Source organism: Cervus elaphus, chromosome 33 (genome assembly GCF_910594005.1).
Source record: "Cervus elaphus chromosome 33, mCerEla1.1, whole genome shotgun sequence".
Taxonomy (NCBI): Eukaryota; Metazoa; Chordata; class Mammalia; order Artiodactyla; family Cervidae; genus Cervus; species Cervus elaphus.
Window position 1 is genome coordinate 3,626,774 of NC_057847.1, and position 20,037 is coordinate 3,646,810.

The 20,037-nt window shown below is 38.0% G+C and overlaps 1 protein-coding gene across 1 annotated transcript in view; it reads left to right on the top strand.

Moving 5' to 3' along the window:
* ARHGEF4 (Rho guanine nucleotide exchange factor 4) overlaps positions 1–20,037 on the top strand; it is a 296,891-nt gene that overhangs the window by 153,885 nt on the left and 122,969 nt on the right. Inside the window, 1 exon segment of the mRNA XM_043894094.1 lies at positions 5,153–5,449. Within this exon segment, the coding sequence (XP_043750029.1) occupies positions 5,153–5,449 (297 nt within the window).

Below are 20,037 nucleotides of genomic sequence, written 5' to 3' on the forward strand. Positions count from 1 at the left end.
GCCAAAGGAGGGATGTTCTCAATTTGTGGTACTGGAGAAGACTGCTGAGAGTCCCTCAGACTGCAAGGATATCAAACCAGTCCATCCTAAAGAAAATCAATCCTGAATATTCATTGGAAGGTCTGTTGCTGAACCTGAAGCTCCAATACTTAGACCACCTGATGCAAAGAGTCGACTCATTGGAAAAGACCCTTTTGCTGGGAAAGATTGACGACAAAAGGAGAAGGGTGCGGCAGAGGATGAGATGCTTAGATAGCATCACCAACTCAATGGACATGAATTTGAGCAAACTCTGGAAGATAGTGAAGTAAAGAGGAGCCTTGTGTGCTACAGTCCATTGTGTGGTAAAGAGTCAGACACGACTTACTGACTGAACAACAAAGACAGCATATTACATCCACAAGACTTTTATAACTTGAAGTTTGTACCTTCTAACTCCCTTCACTCCTTTCATGCACCTTCCCATCCCCTACTTCTGGCTACCACCAGTCTTTTCTATGTATCTATGAGCTTTTGTTTTTAGATTCCACATATAAGTGAGATCATAAAATAAATCATAAATCTTTCTATGTCTGACTTACTTTGAAAATAGCCTAATGTACTCAAGGACCATCTATGTTGTCACAAATGGCAAGATTTCATTCTATCTTAAGGCTGAATAATATTCCATTGTATATATACCATATTTTCTTTATCCATTCATCTATCAATAGATTGTTTCTGTATCTTAGCTATTGCAAATAACTCTGCAGTTGAACACAGCAGTGCATGTATCTTTTCAAGTTACTGATTTCATTTTCTTTGAATATCCAAAGGTGGAGTTTCTGGATCAGATTTCTACTTCTAATTAGAAGTTTCTACTTCTAATATTTTGAGGAACTTCTAAACTGTTTTCTGTAGTGGCTGTACAAGTTTACATTTCTACCAACATTGCACATGCGTTCTCTTTTATCCTCATACTCGCCAACACTTGGCACTTCTTGTCTTTTTGATGATTCTAGCAGGTGTGAGATGATATCTCATTGTGCTGTGGATGTGCATTTCCCTGATTATTAGGTCTGTTGAGTGCCTTTTCATGACCTATTGGCCATTTCTATGTCTTCTTTGGAAAAGTGTGTATTCACACCCTACCCCCATCCACTTTTTAATCGAATTGTGATGGGTTTTGTTTTTGTTTTTGAGCTGTGTAAGCTCTATACATTAATATACTTTAGATATTAACCCTTTATTGGATATATTATTTGCAAATACTATCTCACATTGAGTATTGTTACCTTTTCGTATTGTTGACAGTTTCCTTTGTTGTGCAGAAACTTTACTGTTTGATATAATCCCATTTGTAAATTTTTGCTTTTGTTCCTTTGTTTTTGATGTCAAATCCAGAAAAATTCTTCACTACACCCAATGTAAGGAGTTTACTGCCTATGTTTTCTTCTAGGAATTTTATGGTTTCAGGTTGTACATTCAAGCCTTCAATACATTTAAGGTTGATTTTTGTGTATGGTAAAAGATATTCTTTTGCATGTGGATGTCTAGTTCCCAGCACCCTTTATTGAAAACTGTCCTCTTCATCACATATTCTTGGCACCATCATAGATTCTTGGCTCCTCTGTCATAAATTAATTGATTATATATGAGTGAGTTTATTTCTGGGCTTTTTTTCTGTTATACTGATCTATATGTCTGTTTTTATCTCACTATTGTTTTGATTAGAGTACTTCATTATATAGTTTGAAATTAGGAAGCACAATGCCTCCAGCTTTGTCCTTCATTCTCGAAGAATTGCTTTGTCTATTGGGATCTTTTGTGATTCCATACAAAGTTTAGGATTGTTTGTGCTATTTCTGTGGAAAATGTTTTTGGAATTTTAATAGGTATTGCATTGAAACTGTAGATTGCTATAAGTAGTATGGCCATTTTAACAATACTAGCTCCTCTAATCCATGATCATAAAGCATCTTAACATGTGACATTAATCTTCTTTGATTTTGTTCATCACAGTCTTGCAGTTTTCAGTGAACAAGTGTTTTATCTCTTTAGCTATATTTTAATGTATTTTTAATTGGAGGGTAATTGCTTTACAGTGTCATATTGGTTTCTGCCGTACAGCAATGTGAATCAGAAATAAATATGCACATATCTCCCTTGCTCACACCCCCTCCATCTTACCCCTCTAGGTCATCATGGAGTACTAGGCTGGTCTCCTTGTGTTACACAGCAGCTTCCCACTACCTATCTACTTTGTATATGGTAGTGTATATATGTCAATGCTATTCTCTCAATTTGTCCCTCTCCTTCCCCGACTGTGCCCACAAACCCATTCTCTACGTCTGTGTCTCTATTCCTTCCCTGAAAGTAAGTTCATCAGTACAATTTTTCTAGATTCCATATATACACATTAATATATAATATTTGTTTTTCTGTTTCTGACTTACTTCACTCTGTATAACAGGCTTTGGGTTCATCCACTAGAACTGACTCAGATTTGTTCCTTTTAATGGCTGCATAATATTCCATTGTATATATGTGTGTCTGTGTGTGTGTATCTCACAACTTCTTTATCCATTCATCAATCGATGAACATCTACGTTGCTTCCATGTCCTGGCTATTGTAAATAGTTCTGCAATGAACATTGGGATACATGTGTCTTTTTGAATTGTTTTCTCAGGATATATGCCCAGTAGTGAAATTGCTGGATAATACAGGGCTTAAAAGTCTTCAGGTCTAGCAAGTTTCTACCTGTTGCTGTAAAACCAGCTGATTAAGCTTGGGTTCATGGTCTCTTGCAAGGGGCTGTGTTCAGCTCAAGGTCAGACTACAAGATGTCTTGCTTCCATACTCACTAAGGTAGCTGTTAACAGGCCTCAGATCTGTGCTGGCTGTTGACTTGGAGACAGTTTCTTGCCACACGAGCTTCTCCACAGCCCTATTCACAGTATGTCATCTGACTTCTTCCACAGCAAGGGGTCCATGAGAGGCACCCTCAAATGGAAGCTACAACCTTTTTATCACCTAATCTTGGAAATGACATTCCATTACTTCTGCCAAAGTCATTCATTAGAAGTAAGTCACTAAGTCCAGCCTATATTCAAGGGGAAGGGCTCATACAAGGGCCTTCACCAAGGTGGTGAGGTCTTTGGGGCCGTCTTAGAAGCTGCCCACCATACTGGGTGATGCTGGTGGTTTTACAAATACTGCTTGAATTAATAGCCTCAAAACAAAGACTTTTTTACTGAGAAAATCAAAATTCCTTGGTGAGTGAATGGATATATGGCCCTAGTAGCACCCCCAAGGTGGGGAAATGGGGAGGGAGGGGGGCTGTTTTCCATTAAGCTAGTGGAAAAAATAAAGGTGAAATTTTCCAGCCAGGACTCCCTCTAAAGGGCTATAGCCAAGCCATGAAAATGGTAATGTTCCAAAATTCTGATAAAGCAAAAGTTGAGGATCAATCTTTCATTGACAGCATCAGAGGTCCCAGCCAATAACTCACGTACAAGCTGGTAGAAGCCTAGGGGATGGCACATTGGAAAAGTCCAAATTTCTTTTGTTCAAAAATAAGTGATCTCATATCTAGCGGCAGTAACCATGTTCCTGTGGACGCCTCAGCATGAGGGTAGCCTGGCTTCCTTCTGGGCAGCTTTGTGTCATTTACTCACTGAAAGTCTTAGGAGGACAGCTTCTTTATGTACCGTACATAAAATGCACAACAGAGAGTCTTGCATAAAGATATGCTCATTAACTTCCATTCCCTTTGCAAGAACTTTGAGAATTATAAAAGAGCCTAAGGTGCAGTCCTTGCTTAGTTAAGGAGATGTTATTTCCACCTGTAAAACAACAGGAATTCTTACCATGTAGAATTGTGAAAAGGATATGGGATTTAGAATCAGAAGAATACAGCTGACACTTAACAATGCCAGGGTTAATAGCGCCTACTCTCTGCATAGTGGAACATCCAAATATAACTTAACAGTCAGCCCTCCAAACCCACAGTTCCACATCTAGGGATTCAGCCATCCATGGATCCTATACTGCTGTAGCATTTACTATTGAAAATAATCCACAAGTAGATCCAGGCAGTTCAAACTCATGTTGTCCAAGGATCAACTATCTAATTACACACAGAGTTGTGTGAACTTGGGTTATCACTTAAGTTTTCTGAGTTTCTATTACCTTATTTACAGGATAATATGTTTGTGATTTCTAGCTAGAGTGAAGTTGACAGGAGGGATCTAAGTAAAGCACTTTTTAAACTGAGAACAATATTTGGGTACCAAAAATACACCGTGATTCTTTACCTTGGATGCATATTAGAATCACTTGCCAAGCTTTGAAAAGTCCCAATTCCCAGGCTGTACACCAAAACCACTCTGTAGTAATTATGCCTCCACTTCCTCTTCTTTCTCCACGTGTGTGTCTGTGTCTGTGTGTATACGTGAACATACAAAGCCTCTTGAAATAGTTAAGAGAAATTTCACCTTTGTTTCCACCAAATAGTATACACAAAGTACTTGGCGATGACATTCCAAAGTGGGGATGTGAAGGAGGTGTCCACTAGAGTGGGACTGGGGGTGCTCAAAGAACACTTGGGAAGAAAGGTTTCTGCTTCTTTGATTTGAAAGCACAGAGAGATGGTTGTGCAACATGAAGCCAAAGTATTCTGTTAGTGTGGACAAATGTTACTTTGAAATTCAGTTAGGGTTCCTGAGTGGATGACGGCAACCCAGACAAAGTGATGGAAGCATAGGTGCCTAAGGAAGGTGCAGTGTGCCCACGTCTAGTCAATGTCTGTGCTAAGTAAGGAGTAACAAATGCCTGTGCATCTCTGTTCAAATTCTGTTCTCAGGGAGTATTGTTTAGGCAAGAACTTTCTGCCCCAACCACTGACCCTTAAAAAATATTTCTAATGAATTACTTTCAAGACCTAATTCTTTGATCAAGGAGGAAGACTTGATGCTTTGAAATAGTCTTGAAAATAGAAAATTTCAACAGAAACAAGGTTTCTTTTGTTTCTAGTCTTCACATTTTCCAAAATTACTGTGAACAAAGTACTTCACTGCAATCTGTATTTTGGGGATTAACCAAAACATAGAAAGAAACTGAACACAGAAAGAACACTGTGCTCACTCAGTATGTCTCCTCTCTGTTCTCTAGAACCACATGCTGTGGGAAGAACAACCAGGCAAGAAGCCCAGTTGCTTCCAGGGTCTGAAAGCTTTTCACACTGAGCCAGCTCCGGGGCCATTCTCTACTGCTGAGGTGGGGACATGGATTCTTCCCTTCGTTTCTGCAGAAGACGTCCCCCCGGAGACTCCTTCACAACCCATGAGTATCCCTCAGCACTCACACATCAGTTTAGATGACCTGTGGCTGGAGAAGACACAGAGGAGGAAGTTGAAGAAGCAGGCCCAGTTTGAAAGGAAAACGCATGCACACAAAGAAGGAGTCCAAGTAAGCTGCTCACATGCCATAGTCATCGGACGTGACCTGGTACCTCTTCCAATGCAGCAGTTTGCCTTTCCTGCCCCCTTTGCACCTCTGCCCTATACAGTCTGCAGGAGAAACATTGTGTAGTGATGTGTCTGAGAGCCACAGAGGCTGTGGCTCCCCCTTCCCGCTTTGCAGTGTCCACCCCTGTGCAGGTGATGGAGCAGAACTGAAGACGGGGAGGCCTGCCCTTAAGCCCCTCCCATAGTAATGACCATTCAGTGAGGACCCATTCTGTGTCAAACATTGTATTAGACACTGGACAGCATTAGTTCTAATACTCGTAAAGGTGCATGACATTCTGATATAACAATCTCAGTTAAACAAAATTATATAAAGAGAATTAGATTTTTTCTGTAGAGTGACACCATGATTTTTACATGAAATTGTCACCTATTTAAAAATGACTTAATAGTTTATGAAGCATACCTTTTACACAATCCCTACTCTGTTTCTTATTCTTTCCCTTTATAAAATATCAGTTTTTTTTTTATTATCAAGTATTTGTGAAGTACACATCCCTGAGTCTCACATCATCCCTGATATCCACTTTTTAAAAAATTGAGGTGAAATTTACATAACATAAAATGAACCATATTAAAATGTACAATTCAGTGGCATTTAATAGATTCACAAGATTTTTCAGGACTTACCTTTATCTAGTTCCAAGACATTTTTGTCATCTCAGAAAGAAACTTCCCAACTATTAAACAGTCACAGCCAATTTCCCCTCCCCAGACCCTGGCAAGCACTAATCTGATTTTCATTCCTATGGATTTACCTATTACCTATAGATATTTCATGCAAATGGAATTATAATATGTCATCTTTTGTGCCTGACTTCTTTCACTTAGCATAATCTTTTTGAAGTTCTTCTCTGTTGTAGCATACACCAGCACTTGGTTCCATCATGTGGATATGTTTGTTTTTGTTATTCATTCATCCGTTGATTGGCATTAGATTGTCTCCACTTTTTGACTGTTTTAAATAGTGCTGTCAGTAACATCTGTGTATAAGCTTTTGTATGTATACATGTTTTCTGTTCTTTTGGATACATACATAGGAGTGGAATTGTTGGGGCACATGGTAATTCTATGATTAACTTTCTGAGGAACTGCCAGACTTTTCCACACCATTTTATATTTCTATCAACAGTGTAGAGGGTTGCAAGTTCTCCACAGTCTTCCCAACACTTGTTGCTTAGTATTGTGTTATTTTGTTTAAATTATACCATCCTAATGGGTCTGAATGGTACCTAATTGTGGTTTGATTTGTATTTTCTTAGTGACTAATGTTGAGTATATTTTCGTATATTTATTGGCCTTTTGTATGTCTTTTTTTTTTTTTTTTGGAGAAAAGTCTATTCAAGTCCTTTGACCATTTTTTAACTGGGTTATTTTTCTTTGTTGTTCAATTGTCAGAGCTCTTTATGTATGCAGATACTAGACCACATGAAATAAATTATTTACAAATATTTTCTCCCATCTGTAGATTGCCTTTCATTTTCTCAATAGTGTCTACTGTTGCGTGAAAGTATTTAATTCTGATGTAATCCAGTTTATCTAGTTTGTCTTTTGTTGCTTGTGAATTTAGTGTAATGCCTAAGAATCCATTACCAAATCCAAGGTCATGAAAGCTTATTTTTATACTTTCTTTTAAGAGCTTTTATACCTTTTCCTCTTACATTTAGGTTTTGTATTCATTTTGAATTAATTCTTGTGGTTTATGTGAGGTAGGGTTCCAACTTCAAACTTTTCCATGTGGATATCTTGTTGTCTTAGCACCATTTGTTCAATAGACTATTCTTTTCCTCATTAAATGATCCTGACACTCTTGTAGAAAATCAAATGACCTTAGACATATAGGTTTATTCCCAGACTCTCAATTCTATTCGATTGGTCCTTGTATCTGTCCTTCTGGCAGTATCACACTATTTACCATAACTTTCTATTAAGTTTTGAAGTTGGGGTTCGTGAATCCTCTTTGTTATTTTTTAAGATTATTTTGCCTGTTTGCTGTCCCTTGCAATTCCAAATGAATCTTAGGGTCAGCTGTTTCGTTTCTTGGGGGTAAAAAAAATGAAGGCCATTGAGATTTTGGTAAGTTTAAATTGAATCTGTAGATTACTCTGGAGAGTATTACCTTCTTATATATACCAAATTTTTAAATCTATGAACACAGGGTGTTGTTTTATTTTTTAGGTATTATTTAGCTGCTTTTCACAATGTTTTATAATTTTCACTGTACAAGTCTTGCACATCCTTGGTTAAAATATTTCCTATGTATTTTATTCTTCTTATGATATTGCAAATAGAATTGCTTTCTTAATTTCACTTTGGGATTTGTTCATTGCTAGTGTATAGAAATACAATACAATGGATATTTGTGTATTGACCTTGTACATGCAGATTTGCTGACTTTGTTTATTAACTCTGAGTATCTTTGTGTATTATTTAGAAACTTCTATATATAAGATTAAGATACAGATCCTATACATTTTTTTAGAATTTATATCTTTGCATTTAATTTTCTTAGGGAGTTGTAAGCAGCACTGTGTTCTTAATTTTATTTTTCACAAGTTGATTCTTACTATATTAAAACATTACTGACTTCTGTGTGTTTGTACTATAGCCTGTGACCTTGAAGAATTCATTGATTGGTTCCAGAAAAATTTTTTTAAAGACTCCTTGGGATTTTCTATCTAAAGAGTAATATCTTCTATGGGTGAGGACAATTTTATTTTTCATTTCCTAATTTGTATGATTTTTTTTCCCATTGACTTATTGCAATGGCTAGGAATTCCAATACTGTGAATAAGAGTGGGAAAAGTGGATATCCTTGCCTTATTCCCTGTTGTAATAGGATAAATTTCCATTTTTTCACTCTTAAGTATGATGTTAGCTGTAGAACTTTTATAGAATCTTGTTGAGAAATTTCCTCTCTATTCCTAGTTTGGTGAGACTTCTTTTTTAATCATGAATGTGTTAGCTTTTTTTCCAAAGCTTTTTCTGTTGTTTACCGATGTGATCATTTTATGTTTTTATCTTTAACCTCTTGATGTGGTAGATTATCTTAATTTTTTGGTATGTTGAATCAGCCATCTCTACTTGGAATAAATACCACTTGGTTGTGCAGCATATATAGAATGTATAATTTTTATAAAGTCCTTTATTAATTTGTTGATATTTTGTCCAGATCATCTCTATCTAAGTTCACAAGAGATATTGAGCTGGAGTTTTCACTTGTGTTCTATTTTGCCATAGTTTGGGTATCAGGATAATATGAACCTCACAAAATGAGTTGGAAAGTAATTCTCTTTTCCTATATTCTTAAATAGATTGTGTAAAATTGGTTTTCTTTGCTCTGAATTCTACATTAGTATTAATATGATCACTTATTTTTTGGTTAATGTTTACACGTGTCTTTTTTCATCTTTTTACTTCCAACCTGTCATTGATTTGAATTTCTTGTAAGCAGCATTGTTGGATCTTTCTATTTTATCCATTCTGCTCATGTTTGTTTTTTAATTGGTATATTGACAGTTAGCATGTGAAGTGATTATTATATTAGGGCTTAAGTCTGCCAATTTATTACTTGTTTTCTGTTTCTTCTGTTTCCCAATATTCTTTTCTGTCAGGTACATGAACAGTTTTTAGGATTCCATAATAATTTATTTGTAGTATTTTTGAATATATTGTTCTGTATGGTTTTCATAGTGGTTGCTAGAGGAAAATGACCACCCCTCCAGTATCCTTGCCGGGAGAATTCCTTAAACAAGGAGTCTGCCAGGCTCCAGTCCATGGGGTTGCAAAGAGTCGGACATGACTGAGTGACTAACACTACTACATTAAAAGCATTACATACATACATAAGCTATCACAGTCTACTGTTACCAACATTTTACCACTTCCAATGACCTTTAGTAACCTTAGTTCCACTGAGGTTCATTTACTATCCCCACTCAGTCATGTCCAACTCTTTGCGACCCCATGGACTGTAGCCCACCAGGCTCCCCTGTCCATAGGGATTCTCCAGGCAAGAATACTGGAGTGGGTTGCCATGACCTCCTCCAAGATCTTCTCCAGGAGATCTTCCTAACCCAGGGATCAAACCCAGGTCTTCCTCATTGCAGGTGGATTCTTTACCATCTAACCACGAGGGTAGCCCATGAATACTAGAGTGGGTAGCCTATCCTTTCTCCAGAGAATCTTTTCAACCCAGAAATCAAACCAGGGTCTCCTGCATTGCAAGTGGATTCTTTACCAGCTGAGCTACCCACTATTAAAATACAATTCTCTTGTGTTTTCTCTACATACATTTTTTTTGAAGTATAGTTGATTTAAGTCCAATATTATGTTAGCTTCAGGTATACAACACGGTGATTCAATGGTTTTATAGATTACACTCCATATTTAGTTATTATAAAGTAATGACTGTATTTCTCTGTACTGTATATCTTTGTTGCATATTATTTTATACCTAGTATTTTGGTACCTCTTAACCCATTTTTTCCTATCTTCCACCTCCATTCATCCTCTCCCCACTGTTAACCACTGATGTGTTTTCTGTATCTTTGAGTTTTTTGTTTTAGATTCCACATCTAAGTGAAAATATACAGTATCTATCTTTCTCTTTGGGACTTATTTCACTAAGCATAATACCCTCTAAGCCCATCCTCATTGTTGCAAATGGCAAAATTTCATTCTTTTTATGGCTATTATTCTAATATATATATTTACCACATCTTCTTTATTCATCTGTTGATGAACACTGTTTGCTTCCATACCTTGCCAATTTTAAACAGTACTGACATGAACATTGGGGTACATGTATTTTTTTGATTATTTTTTTGTTTTCTTTAGATATACACCCAGTAGTGGAGTTGCTGGATCACAGGGTAGTTTTATTTTTAATTTTTTAAGGAACTTCTGAAAGGTTGTTGCTGACCCATGAAAAGATGCCAGGATTCTTGGCCTCCGGAAGAGAAGAATTCAATCTGGGGCCAGAGACGAGGCTTGATTGCTCAGAGCTTTTGTGCAATAGAGTTTTATTAAAGTATAAAAGGGGTGGAGAAAGCTTCTGACATAGACATCAGAAGGGGGCAGAAAGAGTGCCCCTCACTAGTGTTAGCAATGGAGTTATATACTTTTAATTAGTTATTACAGTGAATCAAAAGTATGTCTGGGGGTTGTAAAGACCTTACTTAGACCCATTCTCATAATTTACATTTTAAGATAACAGGATTGGCCAGGAGGTTTTTTCCAGAGACTGTGCTCAAGCAGGATACATGATTGTTATATAATCCTAAGGAATGTAGAGGAAAAACAAATGTTTGTCTTTTCCTCCTCCTTAAGAATTCCAGACCCCTCTCTCCTTGGGGACCCCCGGACTTCTTATCAACCTGCCTAGGAATTGACTCTCTCACTTCTGTGTGGTTTTCCGTAATGGCTATACCAATTTACATTGCCGCCAAACCTGTATTATGGTGGCCTTTTCTCCACATCCTCACCAACATTTGTTATTTGTTGTCTTTTTGACAACAGCCATTCTGACAGATGTGAGGGGATATCTCACTGTGGTTTTTTAATTAATATTTATTGGAGTATAGTTGATTTACTATGTTGTGTTTATGCTATGCAGCCAAGTGAGTCAGTTATACATACACATGTACCCACTCTTTTTTAGATTCTGTTCCCAAGCAGGTCATTGCAGAGTATTCAATAGAGTTCCCTGTGCTATTCAGTAGGTTCTTATTAGCTCTCTATTCTATATATGTGTTTGCTTATGCTCAGTCATGTCTGACTCTTTGTGACCCCATGGACTGTAGCCAACCAGGCTCCTCTGGCCATAGAACTTTCCAGGCAAGATAACTGGAGCGGATTTCCATTTCATATTGCAGGGGATTTTCCTGACATAGGGATTGAATCCATTTCTCTGGCTTCTCCTGCACTGGCAAGTGGGTGTGTTTTCCACTGTGCACCTGGGAAGCCCATTCTATATATAGCAGTGTGTATATGTCAGTTCCAGTCTCCCCATTCATCCCTCTCTCTTCTTCCCCCTGATAACCACATTTGTTTTCTACATCTATGACTCAACTTCTGTTTTGTAAATATGTTCATTCATAACATTTCTTTAGATTCTATGTATAAGCAGTATCATATACTCGTCTTTGTCTGACTTATTTCACACAGTATGACAAGCTTTAGGTCCATCCATGTTGAAGCAAATGGCATTTTTTAGTTCTTTTATGTCTGAGTAATATTCCACTGTATATATGTACCATCTTCTTTATCCATTTCTCAGCCAATGGACATTTAGGTTGCTTCCATGTCCTGGCTATTGTAAATGGTGCTTCAGTAAACATTGGGGTGCATGTATCATTTTAAATTATGGTTTTCTCCAGATACATGCCCAGGAGTGGGATTGCTGGATCATATACTGACAAAATATGGCAAAATGTGGTCCATTGAAGAAGGGAATGGAAAACCACTTCAGGATTCTTGCCTCGAGTACCCCATGAACAGTATGAAAAGGCAAAAAGATAGGACACTGAAAGATGAACTCCCCAGGTCAGTCGGTGCCCAGTATGCTACTGGAGATCAGTGGAGAAATAACTTCAGAAAAAATGAGGAGATGCAGCCAAAGCAAAAACAATACCCAGTTGTGGATGTGACTGGTGATAGAAGCAAGGTCTGATGCTGTAAAGAGCAATATTGCATAGGAACCTGAAATGTTAGGTCCATTAATCAAAGCAAATTGGAAGTGGTCAAACAGCAGATGGCAAGAGTGAACATCGACATCCTAGGAATCAGAAAACTAAAATGGACTGGAATGGGTGAATTTAACTCAGATGACCATTATATCCACTACTGTGAGCAAGAATCCCTTAGAAGAAATGGACTAGCCATCATAGGCAATAAGAGAGTCTGAGATGCATTACTTGGCTGCAATCTCAAAAATGACAGAATGATCTCTGTTTATTTCCAAGGCAAACCATTCACTATCACAGCAATCCAAGTCTATGCCCCAATGAGTAACACTGAAGAACCTGAAGTTGAACGGTTCTATGAAGACCTACAAGACCTTTTAGAACTAATGCCCAAAAAAGATGTCCTTTTCATTATAGGGGACTGGAATGCAAAAGTAAGAAGTCAAGAAACACCTGGAGTAACAGGCAAATTTGGCCTTGGAGTACAAAATGAAGAAGGGCAAAGGCTAATAGAGTTTTGCCAAGAGAATGCACTGGTCATAGCAAACATTCTCTTCCAACAAGACAAGAGAAGACTCTACACATGGACATCACCAGATGGTCAACAATGAAATCAGATTGATTATATTCTTTGCAGTCAAAGATGGAGAAGCTCTGTACAGTAAGCAAAAATAAGACTGGGAGCTGACTGTGGCTCAGATCATGAACTCCTTATTGCCAAATTCAGACTTATATTGAAGAAAGTAGGAAAAACCACTAGACCAAGCAAGTATGACCATACAGTGGAAGTGAGAAATAGATTTAAGGGACTAGACCTGATAGACAGAGTGCCTAATGAACTATGGATGGAGGTTTGTGACATTGTACAGGAGACAGGGAGCAAGACCATCCCCGAGAAAAAGAAATGCAAGAAAGCAAAATGGCTGTCTGAGGAGGCCTTACAAATAGCTGTGAAAAGAAGAGAAGCAAATATACCCATTTGAAAGGAGAGTTCCAAAGAATAGCAAGGAGAAATAAGAAAGACTTCCTCAGTGATCAGTGCAAAGAAATAGAGGAAAACAATAGAATTGGAAAGACTAGAGATCTCTTCAAGAAAATTTGAGATACCAAGGGAACATTTCATGCAAAGCTGAACTCAATAAAGTAAAGAAATGGTATGGACCTAACAGAAGCAGAGGATATTAAGAAGAGGTGGCAAGAATACACAGATGAACTATATACAAAAAAGATCTTCATGACTCAGATAATCATGATGGTGTAATCACTCACCTAGAGCCAGACATCCTGGAGTGTGATGTCAAGTGGGCCTTAGGAAGCATCACTATGAACAAAGCTAGTGGAGGTGATGGAATTCCAGTTGAGCTATTTCAAATCCTGAAAGATGATGCTGTGAAAGTGCTGTACTCAGTATGCCAGCAAATTTGGAAAACTCAGCAGTGGCCACAGGACTGGAAAAGGTCAGTTTTCATTTCAATCCCAAAGAATGCTCAAACTACTGCACAATTGCACTCATCTCACACGCTAGTAAAGTAATGCTCAAAATGCTCCAAGCCAGGCTTCAATAATTTGTAAATCATGAACTTCCAGATGTTCAAGCCAGATTAAGAATAGGCAGAGGAACCAGAGATCAAATTGCCAACATGTTAGATCATAGAAAAAGAAAGAGTGTTCCAGGAAAATACCCATTTCTGCTTTATTGACTATACCAAAGCCTTTGACTGTGTGGATCACAATAAACTGTGGAAAATTCTGAAAGAGATGGGAACACCAGACCACCTGACCTGCCTCTTGAGAAATCTGTATGCAGGTCAGGAAGCAACAGTTAGAACTGGACATGGAACAACAGACTGATTCCAAATAGGAAAAGGAGTACGTCAAGGCTGTATATTGTCACCCTGCTTATTTCACTTATATGCAGAGTACGTCGTGAGAAATGCTGGGCTGGATGAAGCACAAGCTGGAATCAAGATTTCCAGGAGAAATATCAATAACCTCAGATACGCAGATCTCCCGTTATGGCAGAAAGTGAAGACCTAAAGAGCCTCTTGATGAAAGTGAAAGAGGAGAGTGAAAAAGTTAGCTTAAAGCTCAACATTCAGAAAACTAAGATCACAGCATCCGGTCCCATCACTTCGTGGCAAATAGACAGAGAAACAGAGGAAACAGTGGCAGACTTTGTCATTTTGGGCTCCAAAATCATTGCAGCTGGTGACTGTAGCCATGAAATTAAAAGATGCTTACTCTTTGGAAGAAAAGTTATGGCCAACCTAGATAGCATATTAAAAAGAAGAGACATTACTTTGTCAACAAAGGTCCGTCTAGTCAAGGCTATGGTTTTTCCAGTAGTCATGTATGGATGTGAGAGTTGGACTATGAAGAAAGCTGGGCGCCCAATAATTGATGCTTTTGAACTGTGGTGTTGGAGAAGACTCTTGAGAGTCCCTTGGACTGCAAGGAGATCCAACCAGTCCATCCTAAAGGAAATCACTCCTGAATATTCATTGGAAGGACTGATGTTGAAGCTGAAATGCCAGTACTTTGGCCACCTGATGCAAAGAACTGACTCATTAGAAAAGACCCTGATTTTGGGACAGATTGAAGGTAGGAGGAGAAGGGGACGACAGAGGATGAGATGGTTTGATCGCATCACCGACTCAATGGGCATGAGTTTGAGTGAACTCCGGGAGTTGGTGATGGACAGGGAAGCCTGGCGTGCTGCCCTTTGTGTCCATGGGAACACAAAGAGTCGGACACGACTGAATGACTGAACCGAACTGAACTGTTTTTTCATTTTTTTTTTAAGGCATCGCCATACTGTGTCCATAGTGGCTGTACCAATTTATGCTCCCACCAACAGTGTAGTAGGTCACTGTGGTTTTGAGTTATATTTCACTAGCTATTAGCCATCTTGAGCATATTTTCACGTTCCTTTTGGCCATCTATATGTCATCTTTGGGAAAATGGTTATTCAGGTCCTCTGCCTTTTTTTTAATTGGGTGTTTTGGAGTTTTTTGATACAGAGTTATATGAGATGTTTATGTTTCTTATATAAACTGGTTATCAGACATATCATTTGGAAGCATCTTCTCCCATTCAGTAGGTTGCCTTTTCATTTTATTGATAGTTTCCTTCACTGTGCAAAAGCTTCTAAGTTTGATGAGGTTCCATTTGCTTATTTTGGCTTCCCTGATGGTTTGTGGGTAAAGTATCCATCTGCAATGCAGAAGACAGAGGAGATGCAGATTCAATCCCTAGGTCAGGAAGATCTTCTCAAGTAGGAAATGACAACATACTCCAGTATTTTTGCCTGGAAAATTTCATGGACAGAGGAGCCCGGTGGGCTACATCCATGAGGTTGCAAAGAATCAGAAATGACTGAGGATTCACTACACCCACAAATTCTTGCCTGAGGAGACAAATCATATATATATATGTGTGTATATGTATATATATATATATGTGTGTGTATGTGTATATATGTATATATATGTGTGTGTATATATATGTATATATATAAAATTTCAGTTCAGTCACTCAGTTGTGTCTGACTCTTTGCGACCCCATGGACTGCAGCATGCCGGGCTTCTTGTCCATCACTATTACCTGGAGCTCGCTCAAATTCATACCCATCAAGTTGGTGATGCCACCCAACCATCTCATCCTCTGTCATCTGCTTCTCCTGCTGCCTTCAATCTTTTCCAGGGTCAGGGTCTTTTCCAATGAGTCAGTTCTTTGCACCAGGTGGCCAAAGTATTGGAGCCTCAGCAACAGTCCTTTCAATGAACATTCAAGACTTGATTTCCTTTAGGATGGACTGGTTTGATCTCCTTGCACTCTAAGGGACTCTCAAGAGTCTTATCCAACACCACAATTCAGAAGTATCAATTCTTTGGTGCTCAGCTTTCTTTACAGTCCAACTCTCACATCCATACATGACTATTGGAAAAACTGGAAAAAGCTTTGACTAGACGAACCTTTGTCAGCAAAGTAATGTGTCTACTTTTTAATATGCTGTCTAGATTGGTCATAGCTCTTCTTCCAAGAAGCAGGCGTATTTTAATTTCATGACTACAGTCACCGTCTGCAGTGATTTTGGAGCCCAAGAAAATGAAGTCTGTCACTATTTCCATTGTTTCCCCATCTATTTGCCATGAAGTGATGGGACCAGATGTCATGATCTTAGTTTTTTGAATGTTGAGTTTTAAGCCAGCTTTTTCCCTCTCCTCTTTCACTTTCATCATGAGGCTCTTCCGTCCCTCTTCACTTTCTGCCATAAAGATAGTGTCATCTGCATATCTGAGGTTATTGATATTTCTCCCAGCAATCTTGATTCCAGCTTGTGCTTCATCCAGCCCATCATTTCACATGATGTACTCTGCATAGAAGTTAAATAAGCAGGGTGACAATATACAGCTTTGACTTACTCCTTTTCCTATTTGGAACCAGTCTGTTGTTCCATGTCCAGTTCTAACTGTTGCTTCTTCACCTGCATACATATTTCTCAGGAGACAGATAAGATGGTCTTATATCCCCATGTCTTTAAGAATTTTCCAGTTTGTTGTGATCCACACTGTCAAAGGCTTTGGGGTAGTCAATAAAGCAGGAGTAGATTTCTTTCTGGAACTCTCTTGCTTTTTCTATGATCTAACATGTTGGCAATTTGATGTCTGATTCCTCTGCCTTTTCTAAATCCAGCTTGGAATCCATCTGGAAGTTCTTGGTTCACGTACTGTTGAAGCCTCACTTGGAGAATTTTGAGCTACTTTGCTATTGGTGAGATGAGTGCAATTGTGCTGTAGTTTGAACAGTTTTTGGCATTGCCTTTCTTAGGGATTGGAATGAAACTGGTCTTTTCCAGTCCTGTGGCCACTGCTGAGTTTTCCAAATTTGCAGGCATATTGAGTGCAGCACTTTCACAGCATCATCTTTTAGGATTTGAAATAGCTGAAGTGTAATTCCATCACCTCCACTAGCTTTGTTTGTAGTGATGCTTCCTAAGGCCCACTTTACATCACACTCCAGGATGTCTGGCTCTAGGTGAGTGACCACAAACAATCGTGATTATCTGGGTCATGAAGACCTTTCTTGTATAGTTCTGTGCATTCTTGCCATAGCTGCTTAATATCTTCTGCTTCTGTTAGGTCCATACCATTTCTGTCCTTTTTGAGCCCATCTTTGCATGAAATGTTCCTTTGATATCTCTAATTTTCTTGATGAGATCTCTAGTCTTTCCCATGCTTGCTAAGGCCTATGTCAAAGAATATACTGTCTACATTTTCTTCTAGGAGTTATATACTTTCTGTTCTTATATATAGGTCTTTATCCATTTTGAGTTTATTCTTTATATGGTGTGAAGAAATGTTCTGATCTCATTCTTTTACATGTAGCTGTCCAGTTTTCCCAGCACTGCTTGTTAAAGAGACTTTTTCTCTGTTGCATATTCTTACCTCCTTTGTCATAGATGAATTGACCATATGTACATGGGTTTATTTGTGGGCTCTCTGTGATATTTCATTGATCCACATGTCTGTTTTTGTCAATACCATGCTGCTTTTTTTCTTTTTTACTGTAGCTTTGAAGATTAGTATGAGGTCAGGCAGCATAATACTTCCAACTGTGTTCTTTTCTATCAAGATTGATTTGTCTATTTGGAGACCTTTGTGGTTCCATACAAATTAGGATTATTTATTTGTCTTTCTTCTGTAAAAAATGTTATGGGTACTTTGATAGGCATTGCATTAAGTCTTCAGACTCCTTTGGGTAGTATAGATACTTTAACAATATTACTTCTTCCAGTTCATATATATGTGTGTGTGTGTGTGTGTGTGTGTGTATATATATATATATTTCCATTTTTAATATATTTCCTTTCCATTTATTTGTATCATCTCTAATTTCCTTTATCAATGTCTTATAGTTTTCAAAATATATGTCTTTATCCTCTTTAGTAAATTTATTCTTAGAAATTTTATACTTTTGATGCAATTGTAAATGGTAGTGTTTTCTTGCTTCTCTTTTTCATAATTAATTATTAGGGTATAATAGAAAAGCAGTGAATTTCTGTATATTAATCGTATATCCTGCATCTTTATTGGATTCATCTATTCTAAAATTTTTTGGTGGAGATTTTAAAGTTTTCTATATGTAATATCATGTCATCTGCAAATATGACAGTTTTACTTCTTTCCTTCTAATTTTGGTGCTTTTTTTCCTTATTTGCTATGGCTAATACTTCCTATACTGTGTTAAGTAAAAGTAGTGAGAGTGGGCATTCTTGTCTTGTTCTTTATCCTGAAGGAAAAGATCTCAGGTTTTCCCCATTCAGTATGATGTTAGGTGTGTTAGTCATAAATGGCCTTTATTATCTCAAGAAATTTACCTTTATACCAACTTTGGTAAGTTTTTATCATGAATGGAGACTGAATTTTTGCTAATGCTTTTTCTCCATCTATTGGGAGATTATGTGACTTTTATACTTTATCTTGTTTTTTCTTATAGCCCTGTTGTACAGGAGGCTTTCTGCCAATTTCCAGTTAGTTTTCAGTGGTAATTGTTGCACATGTAGAGGTATTTTTGATGTGTTTGTGGGGGTAGATGAGTTCCACTTCCTCCTACTCTGCCATCTTGATCAAGTCCCTTATCCTTCATTTTGTTAACATGGTGTATAACATTGGTTGATTTGTAGATAGTGAATCATCCTTGCATCCCTGGGATAAGTCCCACTTGATCATGGTGTATCAGTATGATCCTTTGTTATGTAATTTTGAATTTAGTTTGCTAATATTCTGTTGAGGATTTTTCCATCTGTGTTCATCAGAGATGCTGGTCTATAATTTCTAATTTTTGTAGTGTCTTTGTCTGGTTTTGCTTTCAGTGTAATGCTGATCTCATAGAATGAGTTTGGGAATGTGTTATCCTTTCAATATTTTAGAATAGTTTGAGAGTAGATATTAAGTCTTCTATAGATGTTGAAGCTGAAACTCCAATACTTTGGCCACCTATGCAAAGAGCTGACTCATTTGAAAAGACCCTGATGCTGGGAAAGGTTGAAGGCAGGAGGAGAAGGGGACAACAGAGGATGAGATGGTTGGATGGCATCACTGACTCAATGGACATGAGTTTGAGTAAACTCCAGGAGCTGGTGATGGACAGCGAGGCCTGGTGTGCTGCAGTCCATGGGGTCGCAGAGTCGGACACGACTGAGTGACTGAACCGAACTGAAATGTTTGGTAGAAATCCCCAATGGCTCGGCAAATAAAGATTCTGCCTGCAATGCAGGAGACACAAAGGGTACCAGTTCAATCCCTGGGTCGGGAAGATCCCTTGGAGGAAGGAATGGCAACCCACTCCAGTATTCTTGCCTGAAAATTCCCATGGACAGAGGAGCCTGAGGGCTACAGTCCAAAGGGTCCAAAGAGTTGGACACGACTAAATGACTAAGCACACACACACAGAATTCCCCTGTGAAGCCTTCTGGCTTTGGACTTTCATTTGTTGGGAGTTCTTGACTATCAATTCAGTTTCAATACAAATAGTCTGCTGAGATTATCCATTTCTTCCTGACTCAATCTATGAAGATTATGTGTTTCTAGGAATTTATGCATTCCTTCTAGGTTATCCAGTTTGTTGGTATGTAACTGTTCACAGTATTCTCTTATGTTTGTTCATACGTCTCTGATACTGGTTGCAACTTGTCCTCTTTCATTTCTAAGTTAGTGTATTTGGATCCTCTGTCTTTTTTCTTTTTTAAAATATCTATCTATCTATTTATTTTTATTGTGCCAGGTCTTAGTTGTGGCATATGTGATCTTTAGTTGCAGCATCTGGGACCAAGTTCCCTGAC